General features: G+C 49.6%; 1 protein-coding gene and 1 non-coding gene across 2 annotated transcripts in view; one reads left to right on the top strand and one right to left on the bottom strand.

Annotated features, from left to right (window-relative positions):
- TNFRSF8 (TNF receptor superfamily member 8) overlaps positions 1 to 17151 on the bottom strand; it is a 78562-nt gene that overhangs the window by 17618 nt on the left and 43793 nt on the right. Inside the window, exons 10-14 of the mRNA XM_061160360.1 lie at positions 10594 to 10693; positions 10161 to 10306; positions 8208 to 8309; positions 8022 to 8075; positions 700 to 725 (exon numbers count right to left, since the gene is read on the bottom strand). Coding sequence (XP_061016343.1) covers positions 700 to 725; positions 8022 to 8075; positions 8208 to 8309; positions 10161 to 10306; positions 10594 to 10693 — 428 coding nt within the window. The remainder of the gene's footprint in view (positions 1 to 699; positions 726 to 8021; positions 8076 to 8207; positions 8310 to 10160; positions 10307 to 10593; positions 10694 to 17151) is intronic.
- On the top strand, positions 12569 to 12641 carry TRNAC-GCA (transfer RNA cysteine (anticodon GCA)). Its single transcript has one exon. It is a non-coding gene; the product is annotated as a tRNA-Cys (tRNA).

Raw genomic sequence — 17151 nt, forward strand, 5'->3', positions numbered from 1 at the left:
CAGGACAAACCGGAACAGCTTGGAGAAACACAAAACCAGATGCCGAGCTCACAGTAAGTGCTCCATGCACACACATGTGCTCAGTCACGTCTGACTTTTTACGACCCCATGAAGTGTAGCCTGCCAGGCTCCTCTGTCCATGGGATTCTCCAGGCATGAGTACTAGAGTAGGTTGCCATTTCCTCCTCCAGGGGATCTTCCCGACCCAGGGATCAAACCTCCATCTCTTTCATTGCAGGCGGATTCTTTACCACTCTGTCACCTGGGAAGTGCTCCATACATGCTAGCTAAAGTTTCAAAAGTTTGTGCTACTGACTTGACATCCCAGCTTTGAGGATGAGACTCACAGAGGGGAAAATGAACCCAGCCTTCCCTCAGACCACACCAGGCACCCGAATGGTCAAAACCAGACCTGCCGTCTGGCCGGCCCTTCTGGAAGTCCCCAGCAGGATGAGCCAGGAGCTGAGGCTGCCGTGGGGGTGGGGTTGCTCATCCCCCGTCAGGGCCTGGCTGAGGCCCCACCGCGTTCAGAGCTCCCTGCGTGGGGCAGACCCAGCCTGAACTTGCAGGGGAACCTGCACCTGGGCCGTGGGAGGGAAAGGACCCACCCAGTCACTGTCAGAACCAGCAGCTCTGATGGAGGAGGAGTCATATGTAGGGGCACAAAGCTGGGGTGGGGGCAAGGGAAAGGCTACTTACTATTGGGTTCCTCCCCGGCTTGGAATCTGCAAGGAGAAAAAGAGCAGTCACTTCACCAAGGGGCATCTGGCAGCTGCCTGGCCCTGTCCCACCCCACTGCGGGCACGTGCCCCCTCCACTGCCCCCAGGGTGGAAGCTGGTCCTTCCTCAGACCTCACTCTGGAGAACAGTGGATGGGTTTCAGGCCCAGGGCACAGGGCCTCACTTCCCGGACAGCCAGAGAACAGGGCAGTCATCTCTCTCCCAGCCACCAAGCCCCTCAGCACTCCGGACCCCACCCACCCACTCCCACACACCCACAGGAGTGGCTCAGGACCAGCGCGCACCCCAGCTGGAGCCGAAGAGGCTCTCTGGCAGGGTCAGAAGCTGGTCTGTGGCTGCTGCCGCCAGGGGCAGAAGAGGCCAGAGCCCCCCCAGAGCAACATGTGAAACTCAACCCACACAGGAGGATCTCATGGTGACAGAGAGAGGGTGGTGGGTCCCGAGGATCCTTTCTGAGCCCCTGCGTCAGACATGCCTAAAGCCAGATGGCCACAGAGCCCTTTAGGCTCCGGCCAGTGTGAATTCGGCCTTCTATCACATGCGCCCAAAACAGCCCACGTGACCAGTCTCACCGGTCATCACACTTCCAATAGTGTGGGCTCGGGACACGCCTGGTGGGCTCCGGCCACAGTGATCCTCAGGGCACAACCTTCAACTTCTCACCCTAAACCCCACCCTCCTCTCCAACTTCTCTCTCGAATTAAACAGGGCGTCAGGTCAAGGCCAAGTACATGTTGACCCTTAACCACAGCCAGATGGAAAACTGGAAAACCTAGAGGTGGTACCTGGAGACATGTTTACACCAGGGTGAGTCAGCTCCCAGGCGCTGAGTGCTCTGGGAGCGCACAGCCCCTTACACTCCCAAGGGGACCACCTACAGGCTCTTGACTTTTGTTGCCTTTAGGTGTGGACACCTGGCCAGAGAACTCGCATATGAAGAGGCCAGCCAGCTGAGTCACCTCTGTACCTCTGTCTGACCTCAGCTGCTCTGGGGAACCAACCTCCTCAAATCCTAGCAGAAATGCACACTGGGGGCCAACCAGCCACAATAAAACAACACAATGGGCAATTTGAACCTGCTGTGTAGACACCAGGTCACTCTGGGGGACAATCTTCCATGTCCATTTTAAATGACCATCCGCAGGTAAAGTGTCTAAAGGGGAAATGGACCAGAATCATGGTCAAGAGAAACATATGTGTAAAATGACACAATGGTTGATTACTGAGTTAACAAACAAATCTGGGAACTGCTGTTCCCAGCAGAGCAGTCACCTTAGGAGGCTCGTGGCTCTCTCCCACGAGGTGGCCACTGTCCAGTACCCGAGCCAGCATTTTGAGAAGTGTTGTCCGGCTTGAGGCACATTCTTTTAAATGAAGTCAGAGAAGCCAAATCTTTATCCTTTGAGAGTTATTTTTGAGTTCTGCAAACAGCCAACTGTCATTTGGCAGGGAGTCATTGAGGGGAGAAAGTATGTGACAAAGTAACAAGACAGAATAAACAAAAATGATAAAACACAGTCCTGGAGAGGATGTGGGTAAACAGGAACACAGCTGCTCATGCCCTGTGAACTGCTTCCCTCTTTCTCAAGAACCATCTGGCAGTGAAAACTTCACACACTTTGACTTAGTAATCCCTCTTCGGGGACACACCCTCAGGAAATAACTCAAAGGAAAGTAACCAGGCTGTGCACAGCAGTGGAGCCTACAATAAGCAAAAAACTGAAAACGAGCCAGATGCCAAACAAGGAAGCGGCTTAGTAGTCCTGCATCGGAGGCCTGCCTAGCCGTGTAACCCTAGCACAATCCTTCCCCTCTCCCAGTCTTAGTTCTCTCGTTTGGAAAAGGGGCAAGATCATGCCCCTTCGGAGGGTTTTTATGATGATTAAATGAGATCTCAGAAGAGAAGGTGCCCAGGAATCAATAATGTTGAGAGTATATTCTCTTATTTTTTTTGAGTTTCTGTGGGCTTTATTGGGATAAGTTAACAAAAATCAAGATTTCATCAGCCATCGTTCTTAATTTATAAACTCAGCAGAGACTCTGGTCCATATATGAAAATGTGAAAATATTAGTCACTCAGTCATGTCCGACTCTTTGTGACCACATGGACTATACAGCCCAGTCTACCAGGCTCCTCTGTCCATGGAATTCTGCAGGCAAGAACACTGGAGTGGGTAGACATTCCCTTCTCCAGGGGATCTTCCCGACCCAGGGATGGAACCCAGGTCTCCCGCATTGCAGGTGGGTTCTTTACCATCTTAGCCCCCAGGGAAGCCCTCTGGTCCACATATGTGTACATATAAAACATAACACATTTCAACATAAACAGAGTCCCACTGGGACATTTTGCCAGTTAACAGAAAGTCAATTTTCCCTTTCCCCAAAAGTCTTCAAAATTGAGTCCCCACTATTCACTTCTCGGTGGAACTAGTCCCTTGTGGCTAGGGACACTGGAGGTCTATCCCGTCTACTAAACAAAAAAATTGTTTTCAAGTTTTAATTTGAGAGTACATACTCTTGATATGTTGTGATGAAAATGACACTGAACTCATATGGTCTTCCTCCTCCAAACCCATGACTCCAGTCTAATCAGGACAAAAACCCTAGACCGATTCCAACAGAGGATCATCCTATAACTTAACTGACCAGCACTCTTCAAAACTGCCAAGGTCATCAAAAGCTAGGAACGCCAGAAACTGTCAGAGGCCAGAGAAGCCTAAGGCACAAATGTAAAGTGGGATCCTAGGTGGGATCCTGGAGCAGTAGAAGCATGTTAGGCAGAGCTAAGTAGATCTGAATAGAGTATGGGCTTCAGATAATAGTAGTGTATCAGTATTGCTTTTATTGTGACAAATGTACTGCAGTAGAATAAGATGTTTATAATAGAGGAAATTGGGTGTGGGCTATATTTCCACTAACTTCTCAAATTTTCTGTAAGTCTAAAACTTTTCTTTAAAATGAAGTCTGTTTAGACTTTTTAAATTAAAACATTAAAAAGGGAAGGAAAATAAACAAAAAGGAAGGTGGCTAGAATGCTCCATAGCACCTAAGGGGCCCCAGGATACTCCCGTGGCTTGACAGTCCACCGCACTGAAAAGAAAACCAGCTTTCAATACTGTCTCTCAGAAACCAGCATAAAATAATGTCAAGGTGAAAAGGCAGAATCCAGATGGCATCAACCTCAGCCTACAGCCGTGTTACAACCTGCCTATGTTCTTTAAAAGACCTAGAATGAACGGTGCCAACTTTATAGGTCAGATTTCATAAGTGCTTTCTCCCTCAAAAATTTTGCTTCAGTTCCCTGTCTTCATTCATTGGTAACCTTGCTTTTTTGGAATAATCGCAATCTTCCCACAAATGTGTCCAGCGTACCAGGACACAAATCCAGCGACAAACTGGGCATCGGGAGCTCCCTCCGTCCCCAAAGAGAAGTGCTTGGTTTCCCAGAGCTGATCTGAGGGCTGCTCAAGCCAAGCTCGTGGGTTCTGACACTCAAGTTATCCATCCTTTCCATCCCTGTTGCTCTCTGCTGTCAGTTCCATCCCCTCTCTGGCCTGGGGTTCTGGCTGCTGTGGGAAGTGGAACAGACCCAAGGAAGCAGTTTGGCAACAGGCAGCCTTAGATTCCAATCCAGGAAGGGGCAGGGAATTATTACAAGCTAAGCTGGGAACACGGTAATGGAGTGCTCCAGGGAACCCCCTGGCGGTCCAGTGGTTGGGACTCAGCACTCTGACCGCCAAGGGCTGGGGTTTGATCCTTGGTCAGAGAACTAAGATCCCACAAACTGCATGGCCCAGCCAAAAAAAAGGAAAGAAAAAAAAAAAATTCCTTCAATAAAAAAAAAAAAAAAAACAGAATTAAAAAAGAGATGAGTTCCAAACACAGAAAGATAGAACCAAAAGGACACAGAGCCAGCTTGAAGGGGCCCTCACTGGCATCACCCGGGACAATTTGAACATCAAATTAAGCAACAACGACGGCAGAGTAAGAAAGGAATCACACATCCAGACAGACAAACATACAGAAACGGAGGAAAGGCTGATGACGCACCATTACTCACAGAGCCTCAGAGTACCTCCCCTCACCTTAGCGATGACCACAGAGGAAAGAGGACTGCATGCTGGAGAAGGCTGGCAGACACCACGCTAATCCAGGGCTTATGGTGAACATGTGGGGGAAGAGACAAAGGGAAACCTGGCGGGGGTTGGGGATGAGTGGATACCTCACTCCAGAGTCAGACAAACCTGGGGTGAGGGGCAGCCACAGAATCACTGGTGGAATCTTCCAAAATGGCAAGGTCATGACCGGGAGGGAGAAACCCAGACTAGAGGGGACACAAGACACAGTGGCCAAATGCAACAGGGGAGGCTGGACTGCATTCAAGGTACTGTTAGCCATGCACGAAGAAACTCGACTGGGGTCTGAGAACTAGCTGGTGGTGATACAGCAAAGCGAATTTTCTGATGTTGACGATTTCACTGCAGTTGTGTGAAATACACACTCAGGTATTCAGGGGTGAAAAAGCATGAAGTCAGTAACTTACTTTCAAAATAGTTCAGGAAAAATAGGTTCACCATACTTTTCTGTATGTTTGAAGTTGTTTCAAAACAAACGAAGCAATGTTTCCAACTTAAAACTGCCTGAAGTAACAGAAAAAGTAATGATGATAGTGTCTTTCTAAATGAAGGGTTGAAAGACTTTCACCCAGTGTTTTTCAACCAGGAGAGACGTTTCCCCTCCAGGGCACGTGTGGCAGTACCTGGAGACATTGCTGGCTGTCACAGACGGGAGGTGCTGCCAGTATCTGGTGGATCTACAGACCAGGACTGCCTGGCATCCTGTAACACACAAGACAATCCCCACAACAAAGAAAGATCCCAGCGGGTGTCAACAGTGCCAGGGTACCCTTTATGCAAAAACCTAACCAGCACCACCAGCAAAATCCTGGTCGGCCGTACTGCTCATTAACCAAGTGGCCTTAGACAAGCTTCTTCCTCTTCCTGTGCCTCAGCTTTCTCATCTGAGAAATGGGTATAACAGGCCTCTGGGAGGAATAAGATGAGAACACACGTGTACTGATGGAGATGCCTGCCCCTGAGGACAGAGGCCACCAAGTCAAATCCATTCAGGGATGGGGGTGAGCATCAAATAGGCACCTGTCCAGATTACTGCTAACCACACCTGGGGCTCCCCGAGCCCTGGAGTTCTGAGACCAGGAGGACTGAGGCCAGACTATTCCCACTCTGCTTGAGCTGGTCAGAAAGCTTGGGAGGGCACTTGCCGGACCCAGCACAGGGCCACTAGGAGGTGCACGGCGGATACACAAAGGAGCAGACAAGTGCACAAAGACTCCTGCACCCCTCCAGCTCCCACTGCATCCACCCTGCTGAGCACACCCACGTCTTGCACCGTGCATCAACTCCTTCCCTGGGAACCAGACCCCCAAGGACCCACCGGAAGCCAGTGCGCCAGAAATGGCACCAAACAGGGTGGACGCCACTGAGGCCCAGGCTCAGTTCCTGGTAGGTCTGACTTTTTAAGAGAAGGTGCTTTTTGTCTTCTCTCTCTCTCTTTTTGTATGTGTGCGACAAAACTGCTATCATGGAGGTTTGAAGAAAAAAATAAACTGACAGCAATGGAAACTCGAATACTAGAAAAATGTCAAGAAAGCAAACGCGGGTTTCAATGAGACACTGAGCCTGACAGCTCATGGAAAAAGGCTTGAAACTGTCAAAACACAAAAACCCCCCTTGCGAAGAGAACACAAGCACCTGCTTGTGAAACTCATCAAACCCAAAACACGCCTCACGCACTGGGTTCGGGGGCCCAAGTCAGAAGCCAGGCCAGGGCAAAGCTTTCCGTGGGGCCTGGGGATGTGGGGGGCGAGGAGGTCTGCGTTGACCGCTGGGTGTCAGGCTGGGCACTGCGTGGTGGACAACCCACGGCAGGGGGTGGGGTGGGGAGGAAGAGGGTAAAGGACGGAGACCTCTGCCAGTGAGACCTGCCGTCTCCAGGACCAGTTCCTGAGTCTGGCGATGGCAACCACAGATAGCGTGGCCCTGCGTCTCGTCTCTTCATTATGAAATGAAGAACATCACCCATTTCCCGTGGGGCTTCTGGGTCTGTGAGACCCTCATAGGACCCTGCCTTGAAACCAGAAAGGAAGCTCAAACCATTTATGTTTGCTCCTTCCCCTGTGGTCAGGGCCTATACACAGTAGGTGCTCAATCAATGCTTGTGGCATGTTGAGGAGGACCTTGTCCTGCCTTGAAAGATGTCGCCCAGGGGAGAGGAGATACTTGGCACAAGATGGCTGGGGTCCCCCTCCCGCCCCCTGCCAGGTGAGAGCTGAGTCTGCTGCCTGGATGGGTGGGGCATGGATAGCTGCCTGGAAGAGGTGGCCAGGGATCAGAGCGAAGAGTTCAGATCAACCGAGAATTCAGGAAGGCCTGGATTCCTGGTGAGAAAAAAGGCCCCAAGACACAGGGGAGCTGTCAGCAAACAGCAGCCACTACCTGCGAATGCTGACTGCATGCAGACATGGCACACAGCACTTAACAGGCCCCATCACAATAGACCCACACATCCACTCTCTGAATTAGACCCCACTTCCCAGGTAGCGCTAGTGCTAAAGAACCCACCTGCCAGTGCAGGAGACATAAGAGACATGGGTTCAATCCCCGGGTCAGGAAGATCTCCTGGAGGGAGGGTATGGCAACCCATTCCAGCATTCTTTCCTGGAGAATCCCATGGACAGAGGAGCCTGGCAGTCCATAGGATCACAAAGAGTCGTACATGACTGAGTGACTTGGTACAGATGAGGAAACTGAGACACAGAGGAATTAAGTAATTCACCCAAAGTCATGTAGCTCATAGTGCAGAATCAGGACTCTAGCCCTGTTAGCCTGCTCCCCCCACCCCAACCCCCACACCCTGGGCACCAGCAGGAGGGAAGGGACAGGGCAAATGACAAGGAGGTTGGGAAGGAGGGACAGAGAGAAGAGAAGAAAGGAAGGCCTCTCCTGAGGGCATGGCCAAGGAGAGAATGAAGGACAAGTTGAATTTTTGAAACTTCGTGCCCAGACCGCATCCGACGCTGAAGGGAACATGTCACATAATTTCCACCCACATTATATTCCCATCACATATGTGGTTGCACAGAAAGGAGGAGCAGCTTGTGGGAACCCCCACACACAGAGGGAGCCCCAAGGGAGTTCTGGCCCACCGTGCAGAGATGCAGCGTAGCCGCGCGCAGCCCTTTCGGACCCCCAGACACTCACCCACAGGCTCCAGCGTGGGCCGGAAGGTCTGGACTGGGTAGCACAGATGCAGCTCTGAAATAACAGCAGGAGGAGGACTGGGTGCCAGCCTCAGAGAGTCTCAGTGGGCAGGATGGGAAAAGCACCCAGGCCAGGCCAGCACAGGGCACCCTGCCCTCCCATGGCCCCAAGGATGCATGCACTTACTCTGTCCAATCCACTTCCTGCAGGCCCTCCGGTGGCACAGGACGAAGGAGCTGAAGCTGACGACCACCACCAGTATCAGAATCACCCAGAAAAGCACAGGTCCTGGAACACAGAGGTGCCCTGCATCGTCACCCTGACATCCTGGAAGGGAGCCAGGGGCCCTACGGCAACCACACAGGACAGCCCTCACCCCAGACTGCTTCCTCCTTCTGGACACAGACTCCACTGTTGCTGACAGGACCTGGTCTTTTCCCAAGCCAGAACAGAAAACCAGATCCTATCTATAGCTATCTGGTCCAGCCCTCACCCGCCTGTCCTTCCTCATCTGGCTCTGGGAAGCCCATGGGGGAGCTGAGAGTTGAAGGATGCACAAACCGTTCCTAGAGGGGGAGAAACGGAGAGGTCAAGGAGGCAGAATGAAGAGGGAATTGAGGTCCAACAGAATGACATCAGGGGACTGGGGAGGAGGGCATGTGTGATGACCAGTCCCAGGTGGCTGGCAGGCAGAACAACCAAGAGGGTGAAGTTAGGAGTCTGGCACAACTCCCGGCCCCCCCTCTAGACTGGAAGTTCCACGAGGGCAGGCACGGCATCTACTCTGCACATAAGCACGCTCAGCAAGTGCTCCTTGAATGAGGAGTCAACAGCCCTATGCCATGGGCACCATGACCATCCCCATTTTACAATGGAGGGAAACTGATGTTTGTGAAGATTAACAGCCCCAAGGTCACCCAGAGGGTAGGAATCATAGTTCAGGCCAGGCCAGCGCGACTCCAGAGCCCATGCTGTTAACCACTATCTGGATATATTTCATTATCTCTTTAGTACTTAACTTGCCTCTTTTTTTTTTTTTTTAAGCCCCTTTGTCACTTATGAAAATCAACATATAGTTATTATTTTTTAAAATCCATGTTTAGGTGCTAAAAAAGTAGCACGCACCCAGTAGCTTCCCTGGTGGCTCAGTGATAAAGAATCCACCTGCCAATGCAGGAGACGCTGATTCCGTCCCTGGGTCGGGGAAGATCCTCTGGAGAAGGAAATGGCTACCCACTCCAGGATTCTTGCCTGCTAAGAATGACTTAGCGAACGAACAATAGCAACATGTACCAGATAAGTGCTTCTCAGACATTCCTGTGCCTATGAATCTCCTGGGGACCATGTAAAAATGCAGAGTCTGATTCAGTAGGCTGGTAGAGGCTGGTAATCTGCTTTTCTACTGCAGTTCAACTTTTGTTGAACTGCCAAATCCAAGACCTCGCAGAGGGCCGCTGGCTGAGAACTACCGCCGCCTAGAGTCCAACACTAGAACTGCAAGTCCTTAAAATCGCATTCCGGGAGCCGGTAACGCCCCTGTAATATCATTCTCTGCTTACTACCCTTTGCGGTATATGCTGTTAAAACGTTAGAAGGTGAGAAAGCTGAAGCTCAAAGGAAGTAAGAAACTAGTCAAGATCATGAGGTAGTGGTGGTTTAGTCACTCAGTCGTGTCCGACTCTTGTGACCCCATGGACTGTATGTAGTCTTCTGTCCATGGAATTTTCCAGGAAAAAAGACTGGAGTGGGTTGTCATTTCCTTTTCCAGGAAATCTTCCTGACCCAAGGATTGAACCCGCATCTCCTGCACTGCAGGCGGATTCTTTACCACTGAGCCACTAGGGAAGCCCAGTCGAGGTCATGAGATTAGTCGCCAAGTATTTCGTGAGTAGCAATTATGGGCCGTGGAAAAGAAGCTGAGAATAAAATCCCTGCTCAGAAGAATTAAGGAATAATCTCTAGCAAGTGACAGAGCCACAGCTCCAGATCAAGAAGCCGAAGACCTGGGGTCAACTTTGTTCCCAGGACTTCCCAACCCCCACTCTTTCCCCCCACCAAGTGATGCTGTTGCCCAATGAGAAGCCTCCCTCCTTGTGGTCCCCCGGGAGGAAGGCCCTGCTTCATGGGGGTGATCATTACCTGAAACCAGAGCCGGCTTTCCCGTGGAGGAGAAGGAGATGGGAGCACTGGTTGAGATCGGGATGTCCTCCCAGGCATGGGTGACACCCCCTCCATGCTCCTTACCAGTCAGGGAGTCGGCCAGGGAGACCAAGGAGGGGCTGGGGCTGCAGAGAGAGAGGCCAGAGGTATGACGGACGATTGAGATGGAAACAGAGACCTGAGACCCCAGCTCCTCTGCCAACAGTCTCCGCCAAGCACGTTGAGGGCAGAGCCTGGGTTTCTAGGCCTTCTGGCCTTCCATGGTGCCAGCACAGACATAGACTCACATTCTCCAAAATGCCCTGCAGGCTTGGCCTAGAGATCCAGCCCAAGCCCCATTGCCACCCCTAGCCAACTTTGCCCCACCCCCCCACCAGGCAGGGCCAGTGGAGAGAGGGGGCCAAGGAGTCACCTGGCAGGTGCCCCACCGTCCTCCGGGCTGGTGCTGCAGTCAGGAGGGCTCCCTGGTGGAGGTGGCTCAGCCTGGGAGGTGGTGCCTGTCTCAGCCATACCTGCAGGGAGTGGGTTAGAAACAGTGGCAAGGATGGTTACCAAAGGGAAAAGCAGGGAGGAAGGGATAAACTGGGAAATGGGATTAACAGATATACACACTATTACATATAAAAGAGATAAATAACAGGGACCTACTGCATAGCAAGGAGCAGTATTCAATATCTTATAAATCAACCATACTTCAACTTTTTTAATTAAATAAAAAAAAAAAAATCAGTGCCAAAGAGCCTGACGCATCAGGACTGGTGACTTCCGGGGAGGCAGCACCATGGGGCTGGAAGGACACAGCAGCCGGGCAGACCCAAGTCTGTGTCCTGGCTGTCTCCTTGCTTCCTCCCTCTCTCCTCCCTTCCCTCCATGCAGCAACTCTTAACTGAGCACCTACTACATGCTGGGAATTGGGACAGAGCTGTGAGCAAAACAGAAAAGATTTGCACCCCTGGGGGCCAACCGGCTGGTGGGGTTCACAGACTCGGTGTCACACGAAGGCAGGTGGGGTCCCTGTAACGGCAGACTCAATCTCGTCTCACTAGGGAGGCTTCCCTGAGGAGGGAGATGCTAGGATGTGAGCGGGAGCGGGAGTTTCTAAGCAGAGGAAACAAAAGGTGGGGAAGCCCCAGAGATGGGAGGGAGGAGATGGGTCACAGCAGCGTTCTGCATAGTCATCAAAGAAGCAGGAATGACCCCAGTGCCCATAAAATGCAGTATCTCTGAATGCTGGAATACTGTATGGCAATAAAAGAAATGAAATACTAACATAGCTGGGAGCTTCCCTGGTAGCTCAGACGGTAAAGAATCTGCCTGCAATGCAGGAGACCCAGGTTCCATCTCTGGGGCAGGAAGATCCCCTGGAGAAGAGAATGACTCCCCACCCCAGTATTCTTCCCTAGACAATCCCATGGACAGAGGAGTCTGGCAAACTACAGTCCATGGGGTGGCAAAGAGTCGGACACCACGAAGTGACTAAGCGCATTAATTCAGCTACAGCGTGGATGAACTGCAGAAGCTCAGTGAAACAAGCCAGACACAGAAGAATACATATTACAGAAATATCCCCAAAAAGTTAATCTAGAGTAACAGAAACTAATTTCCAGGCCAGAATCTGGAGTGGGTTGCCATTCCCTTCTACAGGGGAGCTTCCTGACCCAGGGGTCGAACCCTCATCTCTCAAGCTTCCTGCATTGGCAGGCAGATTTTTTACCACTAGCACCACCTGGGTAGCCATGAGTATTTGTGTACAAGCCTTTGCAAAAACATAATTTCACTTCACTTGAGTACCTAGGAAGGGGAAGGTGGTGTCACTGTGCTGACAGAATGCCTTTGAGGACCACTTCAAGCACAGTCACTTCTGATCTGACCCAGCCACCCCTTCTCACAGACGGAGAGAACCACAGAGCCAGAGCTCGAACCAAAAATCAGGGCGCCCGAGTTCCAGCCTGGAGCACTTTTCATGGGACCGCACCGCCTCCTACTGAGGACTGAGCATTTTCTTACTAGTTCATGATTAACTGCTTTACTGGAGCAGAAGGAAGTGGCCCACATTTGAAGTAGGTCCAGCCCAGCTAACAGCCCTCTCCACCCCCATGTTCCTGTGGGGGGTGGCCACCCCTTCCCTTAAGTGATACAAAGCCAACCCTCCACCTGCCCATGCTTCTCTTATAAAAAGCTCTCATCATGCCTCTCAGATTTTTCCTGATTTTAACATTTTGAAGAGAAAGTAAGGCCAGGATTAATTTTCTTCTTGGATTAGTAGGGTCCTGAGGAACCCTCCGCTTTTTGGAGGTCTTCACATAGACAGTAGGAGGTGGCAGGGAGGTTCAAGAGGGAGGGGGCATACCTATATGACCAATTCATGTTGATACATGGCAGAAACTTCCCTGGTAGCTCAGACGGTAGAGCATCTGCCTGCAATGCAGGAGACCCAGGTTCGATCCCTGGGTCAGGAAGATCCACTGGAGAAGGAAATGGCAACCCACTCCAGTATCCTTGCCTGGAAAATCCCATGCTCAGAGGAGCCTGGTGGGCTACAGTCCGTGGGGTTGCAAAGAGTCGGACACAACGGAGTGACTCTCTCTCACACACACACATGGCAGAAACCAACACAGTATTGTAGAGCGATTAAAAATCAGCAAATGAGGACTTCCCTAGTAGCTCAGTGGTAAAGAATCTGCCTGCCAATGCGGAGACACGGGTTGGATCCCTGATCCAGAGGATCCCACATGCCGTGAAGCAAATAAGCCCAAGCACCGTAACTATTGAACCTGTGCTCTGCGGCCCACGAGTCACAACTACTGAAGCCCACGCGCCCTAGAGCCGGTGCTCGGCAACAAGAGAAGCCACTGCAGTAAGCCCACACACCACAACTAGAGAAAAAGCCCTTGCAGCAACAAAGACCCAGCACAGCCAAAAATAAACAGAATTATTTCTTTTTAAAAAAGCAAATTAAAAAACATTAAAAAAAAAAAAAAAGGATGCTATGTCTTTCCATGTGGTCACCAGACTATTACCTGAATTAGTTGAAGCCTGGAGACCTTGGGCTATGAGGAAAATAAGGCAATTGTTATGATAATTTTGACTTATATTTGAGATGTCCTGGGGATTCAGTGAGAGTTGACTTGGAGAGGACTGGGGGAGCTCTTTTGCTCAGAAACACTAACTGTAGCTACACCCAGGAAACAATGGAAACAGTGACAGACTTTATTTTCCTGGGCTCCAAAATCACTGCAGCTGGTGACTGCAGCCATGAAATTAAAAGACGCTTGCTACTTGGAAGAAAAGTTATGACAAACCTAGACAGCATATTAAAAAGCAGAGACATCACTTTGCCAACAAAGGTCCAACTAGTCAAAGCTATGGTTTCTCCAGTAGTCGTGTATGGATGGGAGAGTTGGATAATAAAGAAGGCTGAGTGCTGAAGAATTGATGCTTTCAAACTGTAGTGTTGGAGAAGACTCTTGAGAGTCCCTTGGAAGGCAAGGAGATCAAACCAGTCAATCCTAAAGGAAATCAGTCCTGAATATTCATTGGAAGGACTGATGCTGAAGCTGAAGCTCCAATACTTTGACCACCTGATGCTAAGAGTTGACTCATTGGAAAAGACTCTGATGCTGGGAAAGATTGAAGGCAGGAGGAGAAGGGAGCGACAGAGGATGAGATGGTTAGATGGCATCACCAACTCAAAAGACATGAGTTTGAGCGAACTCTGGGAGATGGTGATGGAAAGCCTGGTGTGCTGTAGTCCATGGGGTCATAAAGAGTTGGACACGGCTGAGCGACTGACTGAACAACACCACCACCCAGTTAGCAACCTCTGACCTCCCTTCAAGGCAGCCTCCCTTCAAGGCAACCTGCGACAGAATCCAGCAATAGAAATGCTGTCCTTCCTCTAAGCAGAGAAATTGGGCCCAGCACTCCTGGGTGCCTCTCATCCCTTCTCTGTATGTATTTACCATAACCTCGCCGTAACCTTCCTCCTTCCTCCATGAGATACTGACTCTCCCCTTTTTCCCTCCTTTGGATCTGAAGGTCAACAGAAGACATCATTTAGCCCCTACTTAATCTGCCTGTGTTCTCTGGAAAAAGCTCACTGGAAAGCAGGGGTGGAGGGGAGGGCAAGGAACGTGCCTGCTCTTAGACCCATTTAGAAACTTAAAAAAAGATATTATTTATCAGACTTAAATATTTCTCTTTAAATCCAAACACCTGATCCTTGGGCCAGTTAAAGGAGAACGGTCTTAGCATCAAGGTCAAATGGAATCTTTCCCTGTACACCCAGAAAGTGCTTAAAATTAGATGAAATTTTCATCTTCATATTTGAGCTGTACGTATTTTGTCAGCTTTTTATTTTCCCTAGAGTTTTCAGTTGCCTTTCTCTTTTCTGTTGATGAAAGAATAATGTGCCTTCACCATATCCTCAAGTTGTTCAACTCTACTACTCATGAAATTGACCGCCATTCTAACTTCTATTCCTGCAGACGATTCCCTGGAGCCCCTCACTTTCCTGCTCTGAAGAGGCTCAACCAGATGTTGTCATGTCTTTAGCACCGGCGTCATTCTGGGACTTCCCTTCTTTGCTCTCCTGGGATGGAACCACTGTTTTCTAGATTTCATGGCTTTTCTTTTTTGCCCCTCATTTAACTGGCTTACATCTTCAAGTAACTTTCTAAGAAAGGATACATGGGGTTGTAGGGGAAGCAGACTGCCCTTTTATGTCTGAAAATGCCTCTCCTGTTTTTGCCATGCTGTGTGGCTTAATTCCCTGACCAGGGATTGAACTTGGGCCCCTTCAGTGAAAGCACTGAGTCCGAACTACTGAACCACCAGGGAATTCCCTGAAAATATTTTTAATCTACTTTCAAACATAATTGCTTTTAAGCTAAAAAAAAAAAAAATTCTCTGGTCAACTAGTAAGGAGCTGGTGTGGTCCAGTGGAGAGTACTTGGGATGACACAGGATCTCTGTGTCCCAGCTCTACCTCTGGCTCTATGCATGGTTCCCTCCACCCGTAAAAAGAGGTGGCTGGATCAGATCACAGGTGGCCAGCTTTGATCTGGCCCACAAAGACATTCTGTGTAGGCCAGCACAGTGACCCAGGCATCCCTCTCCTAGGTATTTACCCATGAAATGAAAATGCATGTCCACACAAAAACCCATACATGAACATTTGTAGCTGCTTTATTCATAGTAGCCCTAAACTGGAAGCAAGCCAAATGTCCATCAACTGGTGGATGGATAAATAAATGGTGGTACATCTGTTATGTCAGGCTTCCCCAGTGGTGCTAGTGGTAAAGAATCCGCCTGTCAATGCAGGAAGACTCAAGAGACGCAGGTTTTATCTCTGAGTTGGGAAGATCCCCCGGAGAAGGAAATGACAACCCACTCCAGTATTCTTGCCTATAAAATCTCATGGATAAAGGAGTCTGGCAGGCTACAGTCCATGGACTCGCAAAGAGTCGGATGTAACTGAGCATGCGTGTACATCTGTTATGTCTAGATGAGGGTACTCTTCATTCATCCTGCCTTGCTCTTGGTAGGTCCTTTCAATCTAAGTCTCATTGTGAGGTCGCCAAGAGACTGCCTACTCTGGAAGGATGACCGGGTCAGGGCACCACCAGATGTCCGCATCCACAGGCCCTGGAAACAGACTCTCCAGCAAGAATAAGAAAAAGCAAAGGCAGTCAAGAAACACCTCCTTTCTCCTGCAGTGGTCCTCTTGCGCCCTCTACTGTCATATACTAGAACCACACTCACAAGGAGAAAGGAGTGCTTGAAGAGGCCAATCTCTTATTGCACAGTAAGTGTTCACAGGTGAATTGGGGCCTGAGCGGCAACAGATTGGTAACAAGCACACTTTCTAAAAGTCATTTCTTGTCTTCTACTTTCTTAATGTTCCTTCTTCATTGCCTTTTGTTCTCACTCTGTGGTCGTAACTTCTCAAATTTTTCTGTGGACACAGATTATTTTCTCTTCCATTATTCCTGGGTTCATTGTTGCTTGTTTGTGTATCTTGTTATTTTCCTTCATACTGCTGTTTTTCCTTATAAGTCTGAAGATCTATACTTCTCATTCATATTTATTTAAAAAGAATAATGCTGAATATTCCAGCAGCAGGTGGGGTTTCTTCTACTGTGCTATTAGTATGTCCTTTTCACCATGGGTCTCTTCTCTCAGCAGGAGGCCTGCCTGGGAACTCTGGGATCATGGGTGGGGAGTGTGAGCTGGAAGGCTTTCACTCAGGGTGACTCAGCAGGAATAGCCTACTGACAGGGTGTACTTCCAAAGACACAAGCAAAGAGGGCTTTGCACCAGAATGGCCAATACCTGGTTATCCCTAGATAGTCCTTCAGTGTCGTTAGAAAAAAATTTGATAATTTTCACCAGGATATGAAAACTCAGGCACCATCTCTCAGACTGATCAGAGCTCATGGTATATCATTGCTGCATGTTTTGTCATTGTTGTTATATTCATCCGTTTTATTTTTTAGATTGCACTTTGGTTGGTTGGTTTTGCATTGTTGGTGGTTTAGTTGCTAGTCGTATCCAACTCTTGCGACCCCATGGATTGTAGCCTGCCAGGGTCCTCTGTCCATGGAATTCTCCAGGCAAGAACACTGGAGTTGGTTGCCATTTCCTTCTCCAGGGGATCTTCCCAACCCAAGAATTGAACCTGTTCTTGAACCTGAACATTACAGGCAGATTGTTACACATTTCTAATTTTTATGTTGGAGATGAAGTTGCAGCTTACTGCACTTTCTAATTATCTGCTTCACCCCCATCCTTCATTTTACTTACCTGGTCTGAGCCCAGAGCCTCCCTGGGGGTCTTATGAGCAGGTTACCCCTCACTTTTCTGCCAGCCTCAAGGAGTGAATTCTGGGGTGAGTTTTCCTCTACTTGGGTTCCATTTGTTACCACCCTGCCATCTGTTTTCAACCTTCTTAAAAGTTGTTGAACTCTCT

This window comes from Dama dama, chromosome 14 (assembly GCF_033118175.1).
Source record: "Dama dama isolate Ldn47 chromosome 14, ASM3311817v1, whole genome shotgun sequence".
Lineage (NCBI taxonomy): Eukaryota > Metazoa > Chordata > Mammalia > Artiodactyla > Cervidae > Dama > Dama dama.